This window comes from Podarcis liolepis (assembly GCF_965112155.1).
Source record: "Podarcis liolepis genome assembly, chromosome: 5".
Lineage (NCBI taxonomy): Eukaryota > Metazoa > Chordata > Lepidosauria > Squamata > Lacertidae > Podarcis > Podarcis liolepis.
Genome location: NC_139556.1, coordinates 64,852,631 through 64,867,549, shown reverse-complemented (window position 1 = coordinate 64,867,549; position 14,919 = coordinate 64,852,631). Strand labels below are relative to the sequence as shown.

The 14,919-nt window shown below is 48.1% G+C and overlaps 1 protein-coding gene across 2 annotated transcripts in view; it reads left to right on the top strand.

Annotated features, from left to right (window-relative positions):
- The first annotated feature begins 11,753 nt into the window (after positions 1 to 11,753).
- The window catches only part of IGF2BP2 (insulin like growth factor 2 mRNA binding protein 2), a 59,823-nt gene continuing 56,657 nt past the window's right edge, over positions 11,754 to 14,919 (top strand). The window contains exons 1-2 of one of the 2 annotated variants that reach the window (XM_083506460.1): positions 11,754 to 12,336; positions 13,650 to 13,710. In XM_083506460.1, the coding sequence (XP_083362586.1) occupies positions 12,162 to 12,336; positions 13,650 to 13,710 (236 nt within the window). In that variant the 5' untranslated portion in view covers positions 11,754 to 12,161. The remainder of the gene's footprint in view (positions 12,337 to 13,649; positions 13,711 to 14,919) is intronic. The other variant, XM_083506461.1, reaches the window with a different exon arrangement.

Sequence of the window (14,919 nt, the reverse complement as noted above, 5' to 3'; positions counted from 1 at the left end):
TAGCAGATGTAAGTGCTGGAAACTTGTGATAAGGAACGTGTATTTTATGATATAAAGGTGATCTGGAAATTCAGTTGTTAAAACAGTTTTCAAAACAGTCCCTAAATTGTTTGCATTCCATGTCCATTAATGTGCAATTATTCCCCTAGGAGCAAAGCTGACTAAACAGTTCTTGTGCTGTATTTAAGGGTATGTTGGCGGGGGGACAACTTCAAGCTCATTAGTTTTTAAAAGCTGCATTAATAGTTCACATACACTTAACATGCAATAGTGTATTGTGTATTTCACAGGTGCTTCATTTTGAATCCTCCTGTTTATGTGGGAGCTCTTATTTCAGTGCTATCAAATGTATAGGTTTATTACACAAAATAAAAGCCCCAGTAAAATAGGTTCATCTCCATTTCTCACCCATGTTATCCTCTGAAATCAATTTTTAGAATTGAGGAAACTACTTTAGACATTCTCAGTGCCCAGTTGCTCGGTGACAACAAATATGTGCTCCTGAGAGCTTGAGAGTTGCACACAATTAAACATGAGAAATGTTAAACTCTGAACCAGGCATTTAAATAACTTGCCTGCTGGCCTTTTAATTTACTGCAAAGCCCTATTTTTAAAACTAAACAAGACAGTTTCACTACCAGGTGAGTTAGCTTTCAACGCATAGTACTTTTCTCTCCCGATAAATGCTATGCAATTAAAATCTTGGATGCAGCCCATGTTAAAGGCATGGTGGTTAAGTGTCATCTCATAAAGTGATCTGTTTGTTATACTTAGTAAGAACATGAGCTATATAGGCATCCCTCTTTTTCTTTTGTTTTTACATGGTAGATGAATGACATTCTGGGTTTAAAGAATCTGTAAAAATAGGGAATGAGCTTTACACTTTAAACCAGCAGCCCAACTCTTCTCCATTGGGGCAGGGGGAACTAGATACATACCTAATTGCAGTATCCAGAGATGTAATTTAAAAGCTATGTGACACCTTAAGACAAGACTTTCTGTGGCATAAGATTTATGTGAACTAGAACCTCTCACACTACAGGTTCTTTAAGTGTCAGTGCACTTCGCCTGTTATGTCTGTCGGGGAATATGCAACTGAGGATATACATTGTAGATGTGGTAGTTGGTTCTGGTCCACAAAAGGTTACATCACAGGAGTTCTAGTTGGTTTGTGGTCAGCAGTTAACATGTTTATTGTGTGGTAAAGCTGGCCAGTTTTAAAACAGGCTTGATCTTCTGACTGACTGAATAAAAATAATACAGTCAAACCTCGATTGTCGAACGTAATCCGTTCTGGAAGCCTGTTCGGCTTTCGAAATGTTCGACAATCTAGGTGTGGCTTCCGATTGGTTGCAATAACTTCCTGCACTCAAGCGGAAGCCACGTTGGACGTTTGGCTTCCAAAAAATGTTCAAAAACTGGAGCATTTACTTCCAGGTTTTCGACATTTAGGAGCCAAAATGTACGATAACGGAGGCACTTGGAAACTGAGGTTTGACTGTACACAGAATCACCAGCTCTCAAGTATTATTTGCTTTTCTGCTTATATGATTTGGCACAGCTTTCTCAAGAGCTCAAGGACTCGGGTGGTGCTGTTGCCTAAACCACTGAGCCTAGGGCTTGCCGATCGGAAGGTCGGTGGTTCGAATCCCCGTGACAGGTGAGCTCCTGTTGCTCGGTCCCAGCTCCTGCCAACCTAGCAGTTCAAAAGCATGCCCAAAAGTGCAAGTAGATAAATAGGTACCACTCCAGCGGGAAGGTAAATGGCATTTCTGTGCGCTGCTCTGGTTTCGCCAGAAGCAGCTTAGTCATGCTGGCCACATGATCTGGAAAAACTGTCTGCGGACAAACGTCAGCTCCCTTGGCCAGTAAAGCGAGATTGAGTGCCGCAACCCCAGAGTCGTTCGCGACTAGACTTATCTGTCAGGGGTCCTTTACCTTTTTTACCTTCTCAAGAGCATATAACCTACTACAGTGGTCTTCAACTTTCATGCATACATCAGTTGCATTAGATGTAGAAGAGTCATCCATGTAGGTGACAGTAGCATTACAGTGGTACCTCGGGTTAAGTACTTAATTCGTTCCGGAGGTCTGTTATTAACCTGAAGCATCACTTTAGCTAATGGGGCCGCCGCGCCGCCAGAGCCCGATTTCTGTTCTTATCCTGAAGCAAAGTTCTTAACCTGAAGCACTATTTCTGGGTTAGCGGAGTGTGCAACCTGAAGCTTATGTAACATGAAGCGTATGTAACCCGAGGTACCACTGTACTCGGATTATTTCAGACTCATTCTCTCCCCATTCTAATCATACAAAGATCAAGAAGCAGTTGGGCCCTGCTAAGCAGACAGTTAAGAAAGCCTGAGCGATAACTGTCAAGACAAGATTGGTTCAATGAATATGGGGTCTGACTCTAGAAATCAAAGGCAATTAAATATTCCCTGGAGTGAACAAAAAGGGTTTTTATTTAACTTTCTTTAAAGATGAGTTTTAATCTCCCATTGCTCTAGGCAAGTTGATACTGTACTATGTAAAGTTGCCTTCTGGTTATTTGCCAGGCTTCATAAGGATGCTGTTCTGTTAACTCTGTTGTGCAGCTGAAGCCCCCAAGCACCAGGGACACCATGCTCTTTTTGAAAACTACCATAACCCCATATCATCATTGATGTGTGTGCCAGTTGCCATATATAAACCTGTTGCCTCTACAGCCCACTTTACTCAGCGTGCATGAAAGCTGATGAAACAAATTGAGAGTGGGCCCATCAGGCAGTAGAGGTACTGACTACACAATGTCCAGCAAACCCCTACAATCAAGGAAGCTAATTCTTGATTGCCCTCCTGTATTAATACTGTCAAGACGTAATAGCCTCCCTAGGCCTGCCCAGGCTTTGCAGCAGACCGTGAAGAGGACACTTTGCCCTTATATTCACCAGCATGGATGCAATCCAAACTACCCAGAAATAATGCTGCAAAGCTATTGTCCTATGAAGACAAATGGTTGACAACCACTTACCCAGTAGAGGTGGAGGCAGTGCTATATAAAACATTGAATGCAGCACAAATGTTTCTTCGTACTCCACAGCAGCATTTTTGAAACTAAAAGTGCCCAATTGCAAGATCTTCCATATGCACACCCAAGCAAAAACTCACTGGGTATGCATGTTAGGCCCTACACTTCGCTGCCGCTTCACCTCCAAAAGGAGTTGTGATCCCATAACACTGATGTAGCAGTTGTTAGGCCTGGTTTTTTTATCACTTATAAAGTGCCTAAAACATATTAAGCACTGTAAAGGTAAAGGGACCCCTGACCATTAGGTCCAGTCGTGACCGACTCTGGGGTTGCGGCGCTCATCTCGCTTTATTGGCCGAGGGAGCCGGCGTACAGCTTCTGGGTCATGTGGCCAGCATGGCTAAGCCGCTTCTGGCAAACCAGAACAGCGCACGGAAACGCCGTTGACCTTCCTGCTGGAGCGGTACCTATTTATCTACTTGCACTTTGACATGCTTTGGAACTGCTAGGTGGGCAGAAGTTGGGGCAGAGTAATGGAAGCTCACCTCGTCGTGGGGATTCGAACTGCCAACCTTCTGATCGGCAAGTCCTAGGCTCTGGTTTAACCCACAGCACCACCCACGTCCCTATTAAGCACTGTACACAGACTAAAAATGCATATATTCCAGCCCACATATGTAGAATCCTAAAGAAGGTATACAAAAGGAAAAATGGGTTTGAAGAGGACATTTGTTGGCATCTGTCTCATGAGACAGGAGTGTGCTTCCAGGGGTGAAGTCAAACCGCTTTGTTAGCAGCACCAAAGTGACCTCCCTAGGGTACAAGCCCAGGCAGCATGTATGGAGGTCCTGGGCTGCCCAGATGGTAAGACCTAGATCTCAGCCTCGCTGATGTGGTCCAAAGGAAAGCAGAGCAATATGTTTAATAATAATAATAAATAATAATAAATTTTATTTATATCCCGCCCTCCCCAGCCAAAGCCGGGCTCAGGGCGGCTAACAACAATAAAACAGTACAAAAGTACAGCATAAACAACACTCTAAAATCATTCATTATAAAATTAATTAATTCAAGCCACTGGCAACCATTGGGCCAGAGCTCTGCGAAGATTGCCGAGGGAGGGAGTCAGGCTGTGCCCTGGCCAAAGGCCTGGTGGAACAGCTCTGTCTTGCAGGCCCTGCGGAAAGATGTCAAGTCCCGCAGGGCCCTGGTCTCTTGTGACAGAGTGTTCCACCAGATCGGAGCCACAGCCGAAAAAGCCCTGGCTCTAGTTGAGGCCAGCCTAACTTCTCTGTGGCCTGGGACCTTCAAGATGTTTTTATTTGAAGACCGTAAGTTTCCCTGTGGGGCATACCAGGAGAGGCGGTCCCGTAGGTATGAGGGTCCTAGGCCGTATAGGGCTTTAAAGGTTAAAACCAGCACCTTAAACCTGATCCTGTACTCCACCGGGAGCCAGTGCAGTTGGTATAGTACCGGATGAATGTGATCTCGCAGCAAAGACCTCGTAAGGAGTCTCGCTGCAGCATTCTGCACCCGCTGGAGTTTCTGGGTCAGTCTCAAGGGCAGCCCCACGTAGAGCGAGTTACAATAATCCAGTCTGGAGGTGACCGTCGCGTGGATCACAGTGGCTAGGTCAGGGCGAGAGAGGTAAGTTTGATACCAGCTTGGCTGCAGGAGTTGCCAGAAGCAGACATACAAGAAGCCAACCATCTAAGGGACTACACTCTGGATTTGGGTAAGGTTTACTCCTCAGCATTTTCTCCCAAGGATATCCCACAAGGCAGTGGAGGTCTAGGATCAGTTTTCCTTCTAGATGGGCTACCTTCCCAGGGTAAAGAACCTCACCTGTTCCTCACTTCCTTCTACAGCATGTGCTGAAATCACCTTATTGACCGCAGAACCCACTTTTGGTCACGTCTGCTCAATCCGCCAGAGCCTATCTTTCAATGCAGAAGAAGTCCTTAACTTGCAAAGGGTCTGAGACCCATCCGCTAGCCTCACCTGATTTAGCCAGCCAGTCAAAGCTGTTCCTGGGGTGTGGCCGCTGTTGTTACTAGGCGCCACAGTTGAGAGATGTGTTCAGGGTGAGGACCAAAGGGGGAGAAACTGCCCCAGAGGTACTGAAGGTTTAAAAGGTAAAGGATCCCTGGACAGTTAAGTCCAGTCAAAGGCGACTAGGGTGCGGCACTCATCTCACTTCAGGCCAAGGGAGCTGGCATTTGTCCATAGACATCTTTCTGGGTCATGTGGCCCAGTATGGCTGAATCACTTCTGGCACAACGGAACACTGTGACGAAGCCAGAGCACACAGGAATGTCATTTACCTTCCTGCCACAGTGATACCTATTTATCTACTTGCACTGGTGTGCTTTCAAACTGCTAGGTGGGCAGAAGTTGGAGCAGAGCAATGGAAGCTCACCCCGTCATGCAGATTCGAACTGCTGGCCTTCCGATTGGCAAGCCCAAGAGGCTCAGTAGTTTAGACCTCAGCACCACCTGCGTCCCAGAGGTACTGCCCCTCCCCTAACACCCCATGCACCTCAGGGAAGAGGAAAACAATGAACATAGGCACCAGTTCCTAAAGTTACACCATTCCATCTACTTTTGGCATTCACAGGTGAGTCTTGTTGCTTATGCAGCCAAAACAGAACCATCTATGGAGTAAAATACCAACAGGCTTGGGGAACATCAAGGTTGTCAAAGCACAAAAAGGGGGATAGATAAAAGGAGAAGAGACTGCAGAAACAGCTAAGTGAGAACTGGGAATGCTTGGTGGTCATAAATGGTGACTTGGATGGGACAAGGGGCAGGGGAACAATTTACTGAAAGAAAGTATGAATGCCTAACTGGAACACTGAAAGCAGCACTGAACACTGCTAGATTTTCAGGTCCCATTTGTAGGCCTCATAATCAGTTGCAGAATTCCTAAAACCATCTACTTCTATCGTGGATTCTACATTTCACTGTTGCAGTGAAATAGGTGGGCCACAATTCATTTCCAGAGCTCACATGGCTGGTACATCCCCAATATTTTCAGAAGCTCACATTTTTAGCTGCTCTAATACATGAATTGAGCAACATTCCAGATCTTCAGCATCTACTGTATATATTGGGCAGCTTCTTTAGAGCACCTTGCTGTTCCCATTCTTCTTGGAGATCAGGGGTGAGGACCCTTTCTGATGGGCCAGAGAGCTTTATCTCCCCCCCACCCACGTAGGCGGGACCACACCTACGTCAATCATTGGTGGTTATCATGCTGAAAGGTGTTGCCCTGACCACCTGTCTTAGTTTGAGGACAAGAATTTATTTTGATTACTGGAACTGAACTGAGCTCACAGTCCTTCCACACAAAGTTCAATTCCTAATTATCCCAACCATGCTTCATTTCAGCTGTCATAATTTAAAGGGGGAAAGGGCGGGGTGAGAGCACATCCTAATCTATCTTCTGCCTACATCTGCAATAAGTGTACCATTATCACCTGCAATTTCTCTACCTTTTTGCAAAGTGTGGAAATGCTCTGTGCAATGTGCAGTGCTAGTTGGGTGACTACTGGCATGCACTAGATTGCTAGCAGCACATAGATTTCATGTTCACATAGCGCACTCTTGTGGTGTTTCATGAGTCTGGCAGCTGTAGTCTGGCAGTCACTCCTAGAGTGACTTGAGCTCATTGTAGCAAAAAAAGAGACTTACCATCTCTGTAATTTAATAGCCAAGGAGGAGTCTCTGCCTAGAGAGTGCTGGGACCAAAACCAACCTTGGAAGAATTACCCAGTACAGTAGTACAGTAGTACCTCAGGTTACAGACCCTTCAGGTTACAGACTCCGCTAACCCAGAAATAGTACCTCGGGTTAAGAACTTTGCTTCAGGATGAGAACAGAAATTGTGCGGTGGTGGCGGGAGGCCCCATTAGCTAAAGTGTTACCTCAGGTTAATAGCAGTTTCAGGTTAAGAACGGACCTCCGGAATGAATTAAGTTCTTAACCGGATGTACCACTGCACCTCAGGTTACGAACTTAATTCATTCCAGAGGTCCTTTCTTAACCTGAGGTACCAATTTAGCTAATGGGGCCTCCCGCTGTCACTGCGCCGCCGACATGCGATTTCTGTTCTCCTCCTGGGGCAAAGTTCTTAACCCAAGGTACTACTTCCAGGTTAGCAGAGTCTGTAACCCGAAGTGTTTGTAGCCTGAGTTGAATCACATAGGTTTCATGACCAATCAGTCAAAAATGAAAAGAGGAATTAGCCGAAACATTGTGTAGTTCAAGGCTATACTTAGAAAAGAGATTGGAGAAGTTTTGGGAATGTGGCAGCAGTTAGCAAGTTAGCAGTGAACTACAGGAGATGCTTTGCATGCACAAGGTCCCTGGTTAAATCTCTACCATCTTCAAGTAGAGCTAGGAAAGAACCCTGTCTGAAATCCTGCAGAGCGTGTGCTAGTCATTATATTTATTTTTTTTATAAATTTTTATTAATTTTATAAAGTTTTTTTAAAACACAATACAAACATATAAAAAGACATACAAACACACATAACTTCATAACCTTATTCTCATAAACCTTGTTTCTCGGACTCCCCCATACCTCCCCTTTCTGCATCCCAATGTCCAAATTTTTCCAGCAACTTCTAATGATTCTGTCAGAAATATGTCTTACTAACCTTTCCTCCAATCTAATCTTATATCGCTGAAACCCTTTCATTCTCAAAGCCTTGACATTTTAACATTCATCAAGTTTATAATAGTCCTTAAGATAAATTTTAAATTTCTTCCAATCTTCTTCCGTCGTCTCCTTCCCCTGATCACGGATTCTGCCAGTCATCTCAGCCAATGTCATATAGTCCATCACTTTCATCTGCCACTCTTCCAGTGTTAGTCATTATAGACCATGCTTGTTCCCATAGTAAACTGTAAATTATATATATATAAAAATATGTTGTGGAATATTGACCCAAGCAAGTATGAAGGCAACATTCTGTACTTCTGAATATGGAGGAAGAAGTTGTGGACTGGATGGATTTCCTAGAAACAGCTGTAACCCTTTAAGAGAAAATCTGCTTTATTATAGTTTTTACAGGAGTAAACTGGGCTGGTGGGAATAAAGGAATATTTCATCAGTAGATCACCTCCCATACAACACCCCACATATAGAAGCCAACTAGACTGAATCTTTTACAAGTGCTCCTCTCCTGGAGCTGCCCAGTCTTCTCCTCCATAGTATCTGGCAGCAGTGATGTAAGCTGCCCCGGGGCTGTGCCAGGCCAGACACATTCTGGTGCTAATGGTCCTGTGCCACATCGAGACTAGTTTTGTTTGATGGTCACTGTGTGGAGCTACTTGGAAGCCTCTGAGCTGGTCATCTTCTGCAGCAGTGTCTTGCCTTGCAGAGATCAACCTAAAGTTTCCCACATGACAAGGCTTGAGTTGCAGTCGCCTTTTTCCAATTTGAGGGCTCTTCTTCCACCAAGCTACCAGATGGGAGCCAGGGTTAGCTCTGTGAGATGTCTTTGGCCCTCTCCTTTGCTTAACAGTTGATTCCCTCATGCAGGAAGCAAGGTGCCTCACTTGTCTGGAGTCTTCTGGTCTGGTGACACTGTGACAGCTCTATTCCACACAGTGGTATTCAAACCTTCTCCAGTGCTACTTGTGGGTTGTCCATGCATGCTTCCTCCCAAACATGTAGCATAATTTTAAGAAAACCTTTGTCCTACACAAGCCACAGGTGATGGCACTCAACCTCTTGACAAATTGCAATTCAGCATTTTCACTTTGCAGCCTCCTTTTGTTCTATTTCAGAAGCTGATTTGGGCTTAAAAACAAGGTGTTAAATACAATGCATACAAACTTTGTTAACACACATATAAAGACAAAATAAAAATAAAAATAAAAATCGGGTAACCGTGTTGGTTCATTAGTGGTGGTGGGGAATACCAAAAAGCAATAGCAGTGTCACACTTTCAATAGGGCTGCAATCCTATTCAAATTTACAAGGGAATAAATATATCCTGTTGAACAAAGTACTGACTTTTGTATAAGTATGCAGAAGATGGCACTGCTCATTATCTGCTAAGTGCCTCCTGCGGTTCCTCTTAAGATCCTTACAAAATGCAGAGTTGGTCTTTTCTATTTGTCTAACAAGCAAATAAGAGGATGATACTGAGAGGGGGAGAGCCAAGTATCACACCTTGTGCTTCTTGGAGAAAAGGTGAGCCATGAATGCAACAGTCAATAGACCAGAGCTTTCCAAACTGTGTTTTCGACACATTAGTGTATCTGCTGCAGTGTGTAGGTGTGTCACATGAACGCTCCCCACATTCCTCCCAGGGCTGGAAATGGGTTAGTTTAACCTCCGGCTTGCTAGTAAAACTGATTTACTGTGTTGCAAAATTATGCATGTCTAAGAAGTATGTCACCAACATGAAAAGTTTGAGTTACAGATAGGTAGCCGTGTTGGTCTGCCATAGTCAAAATAAAAAAATTCCTTCCAGTAGCACCTTAACTTAGTTGGTCTTTAAGGTGCTACTGGAAGGAATTTTTTTATTATGAAAAGTTTGGAAAGCTATGCAATAGATAAACACTTTCTTTGGGATGTTTCAGTAAAGCCTTATTTTTTTTAATGCAATATTATTTTATTTAAATATCCTTTTCTGTTATCTAGACAAGGGTCAAAATAAATGAAATATTTCTGATTAATAAGTAGCTAGAGGCAATGAGCACTTAGTTATTAGTCGTGTGATTTCAGTCTATATATATATAACTGAAAACATAGTCCAATTGTTTCTTGGTTTAAAAACTATTGTTTATTATTTGTGGAGGGGAGGACCTCAACTCTGACTCATCCATGGTTCCAAGGCCATGTCTGCTCAGTGGGCAGATCCAATCTTTCTGCAGCATAAAATGTATTTTTGAAAAATGTTTTGCAAAAGAAGAGGGGAGGGGGAGGTTTCCTAAAAAAGTAATAAAATAAAATAAAATAAAATAGCCCAAGCCTAAGCTGCCTGGGAAAGACGTGCAATCTACTCTCTTGGCCCTAACAGAGCGTTTGGAGCCAAGAACCAACTTCAGCATCATAACACAATCCCCTTGGGCTGTGAAAGATGTCTTTCACAAGCTCACTCGGGATGAATGGGAAATGCACAGAAACACGAGGCGCATCGTATCTTCCATTCATCTTTCGGAGCCTGCGCAGAAGAACTTCGTTGAGCCCTCCTCTCTCCTCGCCAACGATGCCTCTAACTTTGGCTCCTCTTCCGAGCACCTTGTGGCTAATCCCGACAGACATGAATAACGGGAAGGAGATGGTCCGTGCAGCGGATCTGACCGTGACGTCGCCACGAACATCTTTAAAGGTGGGCGGAATCGCGCCGCCGCGTTGCTTTTACTTACCCAGCCAAGAAGTTCAGGGGAAGCGTCTCCCCCACCGAGGGGTAGTTGTGACAGAGGGGCTTCACAGCAGACAGGACTGCTGAGCCTTCTGCAAAGGGGAAATGGAAACTCTAGGAACGTCCGTCTGCCCATTCTAGCCACGGATTGTCAATACTGACCGGCAGCAGCTCTCCAGGGTTTTTCACGCAGATCACTTTCCCTGCCCTACCCGGACATTGAACCTTTTGCTAGCAAAGCAGATGCCCTCTCCCCTCACTGAACTCGAGCCCCTCTCCCCTACACGTGGCCATCATCGTGCTTCTTCTGCCACTGCTGCTGCTCATTCATAGACAGGATAGCCAGGCGCCACCGCCGTCTTGAGAGCGGGTGGGGGGGCATCTTCTTCACAACGCTGCTCTTATTTCCCCAGCTGACGCCCTTGTATCTCGGTGAGGAGCCTTTCAACACAGTCGCGCCACCATCCTGAGCGCATCTTCCCATGGAAGTCAACAGAAACTGCTCCCGAGTAAACGCCGCATGGGATCGAGACGGTAGTGTTTAAGCAGGCTCTCAAAATCGCACTGACTCCGGTTTCACTGGAGCCCAAACACCTCCGTTCTAATAAATCGTCCCAGATGAGCCCCTGGACTTGGGCAGAGTTTCCCTCCATCGAAAGCGGAGCTGGGAATCCCCGGACCTGGACGGGGCCGTGTGAATCCGGAAGTGGGCGAGCAGGAGGTAGAGCGCGGCTTGCCCGCAGGACTGCAATCCTTCGCCTTTTCTGATAGGCTATAATCGCTAACAGAGACACACAGGCAGAGAGCGCGCGAGAGAAATCTCACTCAAACCCAGCGGAGAAACGTGGGCTACGGGGGAAAGTCGCGCTCGCTTTCAGAATCCTGTCAAAGCAGAGAAAGTAAACAAGGCTTTTTGTTGCACTCCAGGGGCATTCAGACTTAATAAACACACCCGCACGTAAACATGACCTGCACGTAACACACCCGCACGTAAACATTGTCCTGTGACTGGGTAAAACTAAGTCGCCCTGCGCTCACGCGCACAAAAAAGTTGCCAGTTGTTTTAGATCACAATCATTACGATCATCATCATCATTATCTGGGGCTCTTTTACGATCTGGCTCATGTATGACCCGAAAAAGCATCGCTTCTTCTTGCAACTCCAGCGCCCCCGCCGCTGCCGGGAAGAAGGCTTGCCCGGGACCGCCGGCCTCGGCGTGGGCCAGGACTACTTCTTCCTGCCGCCTCCGTCCGCCGAGAGGCGCGCCGAGTCTCCAGGCGGGAGCGAAGGCTTTGCCCGCTCGGCTCCGGGGCTGCATCCCCGCGCGGCACGTGGCCACGTGCTCCGGGCGAAGAGGAGAGGAGCGAGGGGGCGGCGCTTGCTTGGCACTCGGCTCGGCTCGCCCAGCGCGCCGCTCCATCCCTCTCTCGGCGGGCGCCCGGGCCAGGTCTGCACCAGACGCGCTGCCTCCTGCCGGTCCCGGGAGTGGGAGACGCGGGCCCCAACGACCCGGAGCTCAGAGGAGGGTCCGCGTGGGGCTGGGCTGGGCTGGGCTCCGCCCGCCCGCGCGTTCTCTCGCTCGCTCGCTGCCCGCCCGGCTGCGGGGCGCTGTTGAGAGCGGCTGGAGGAGCGCGCTGGGCCGGGCCGGCTGGCGGGGAGGTAGTGGCTTGGGTGGCTCCGCTAGGTAGGTGGGCGGCCGACGAGCAGGAGGGGGCGGCCGCGGCGGCCTCGGCTTCGCTCGGTCCCTCCCCCCGTCCCGAAGAGGCGGACGATGAACAAGCTCTACATCGGCAACCTGAGCCCGGCCGTGACTGCCGAGGAGCTCCGGCAGCTCTTCGGCGACAGGAAGCTGCCCCTCACCGGGCAGGTCCTGCTCAAGTCCGGCTACGCCTTCGTGGACTACCCGGACCAGAACTGGGCCATCCGCGCCATCGAGACCCTCTCCGGTAAGCCTGCAGGCGCGGCGCTCCGCGTTGGTCAGGGGGGCGTGCGCGAAGACCGCTTACTTTGCTCCCACCCCCGGCTGCCGTCCCTTCATTCCCCCGGCTTGGTTGAGGCCCCTCAGAGCCCGCGAGGCAGCTTGCACGGCCAGGGGAATCCCCGCTCGGGCGGGAGTCGGTGGCGGCGAAGGGGCTCCCAGCTTGACCCAGACCGCCTCCGGCGATCGGGGGTCCCTGCCGACCGATGGGGTTCTCTCTTTCCCTCGGAGGGCGATGCTTACTTGGGATCCTGCGAGCCGGTCCCCGCGCCCCGTGCGCCCCTTCCCGTTCGCCCCGCGCGCGCGCTGCGCTCCGGCGAGCGGCCCGGCGGGCGAGGGAGGGATTTTTCGCTGATTTTTTTCTCCGATTTTATTGAGCGGCTCCCGGGCGCTGGGGACGGCTCCCTCCAGCTCTCGTGGCACCCACTAGATCTCGGGCACCTTTCTACGAGGTGCCCTGTCCCAACTCGACGGGGACCCGGAGCAAAGAGCTCGAGACGTGCCTGGGGGCCCGAGCGACGCGCAGCCCTGGGGCCGGCAGCTGCGCCGCGAGTGAGCCGAGCCAAGGCCGGAGCAGCCGGAGGGGGGGATTGGCCCAGCCCCGGGAGGGAGCCCGGCCACCGGGATTCAGTGGACCGGGCTGGAAGCCGCCGGGAAAGGCCGGCCGGAGAGCAGCGCGCAGTCCGGATGGCCCTTCATTGATGCGCGCGGCCGGGCCGTTTCTTGGGTGGAATCGGGGGGCAGGAAGATCAGGCAGGGCGAGCTCACCCACGCAAGAGCCCTTCGGCGTGGGGATGAGCTGCCCGGCTCCTCGGTAGTTCGCGGGGCATTCATACGAACAGTGTGGGGTAGAAGGCTTCGAGCTGAGGGGGCGGTACTGGAGCCGGACGCGCAGTATTCTCCCGCCTCGGAGTGCGTGTTCATGTGAACGCTCCCAACTTTCAGATCAAAAGGACTGAGCCAAGGAATAGGTCAAAAGGATGGTTTCACGGGCAGAGGGAGGAGTAATTCCTTTGGGGAAAAGGAATCTGTGCCCCCCACGCCCACCCCGAATATAGACGCTTCCCTCACAAAGTGCTTAAAATCCTTTCAGAGCTGGAACTTACTTTCAAGGAGTTCTCACCCCAAAACTGATGCCTGATGCGTCGTTCCCCACAGTCCTCGCTCTCCCGTGGACTGTGGCGAATCAAGAAGTGTGACACCCTCCCTCAGCTCTAGTCGAGTTTCATTTCTGAGCAGCACAACGCTTCCACATTTCTATTTCTTTTCCCCACTTTTAAGGTAAAGCGGAGTTGCATGGCAAAGTCATGGAAGTGGATTATTCTGTCCCTAAAAAATTAAGGTAAGTACTTTCATGTTCTTTTGTTTACTACAGTCGATTTACTCATATGACCCAGAAGCAGAGCGAGGTTGCGTCACTTAAGTTTAGGCTGTGGTGCGGTATGTTGTTTAGTAACTAGCTGCGTGTTTGCCTCTCTCTCTTTTTGGTGCTTATGAGTCGTTTTCATTCTTGAAACCATCAAGTGTTTCCCCCGGTATGGATTCGGTTGTGAAGCATTGTTTTCAATGCAGCAACTTGATAATTTCTTTGAAATGCCATGATGCCTTAACAAAAGGCTTCCTGTGACGTCTTGAGAATCCATTTATAGTACAATCCTGCACACAACTGCCTGGAAGTAAAACCCTAGTTGATGGGTTTTTTTTGGGGGGGGCAGGGAGGTTTGCATTAAAGTAAACATGCCTAGGACTGCAGCCATTATGTTGGCTAACATTTTTAGCAATTCATTTAGTGTTCCTATTTTGACCAGCCAAACGTTTAGCTGAAAATGAGCAAGCCCGTGGCAACTCTTGGTTTGTATTCAGAGCTCAAGAAGTGTTAAAAGCTACTTCTTAACTTTCAATCTACACCTACCTCACACTCCAGAGATGGGAGATCTTTGTTGCCAAAGGACCTTACCACACAACCTGTGTGACCTGTACTCCTTTGGAGTAGTTTGGGCTTTTTTATGGATCCATGGCAGAAGTGTGATTTTATGTTGTTGTTGTTTAGTCGTCTTAGTCGTGTTCGACTCTCTGTGACCCCATGAACCAGAGCATGCCTTGGAAGCTCTCACTTTCTTCTCAAAGGTTCCCCTTTTTTATGTCCATGGAGTTTTCTTGGCAAAATACTGGAGTGGATTGCCAGTTCCTTCTCCAGGTGGATCACATTTAGTCTAAACTCTCGGCTATGACCTGTCCGTCTTGGGTGGCCCTGCACGGCATGGCTCATAGCTTCTTGGAGTTATTCAGGCCCCTTCGCAGACAAGGCAGTGATCCATGAAGGGGTGTGATTTTATATGGGGTGTTCATGTTGCCTTCTGATTTAGTCTTTGTTCTGATTGCTGTGTAGTATTTCCTCATCTGAGGGTTTTTCTCTTACTCCATGCAAAGCACATTTAAAAAGTTGTGGTATTTTAGGTTATTATAATGTATAAAGTATGGTGTTCCTGATCTGTAGAATTCCAACTTGCTTTATGAATATTGCTGCATACGCAACTGTTCTTTTACCACT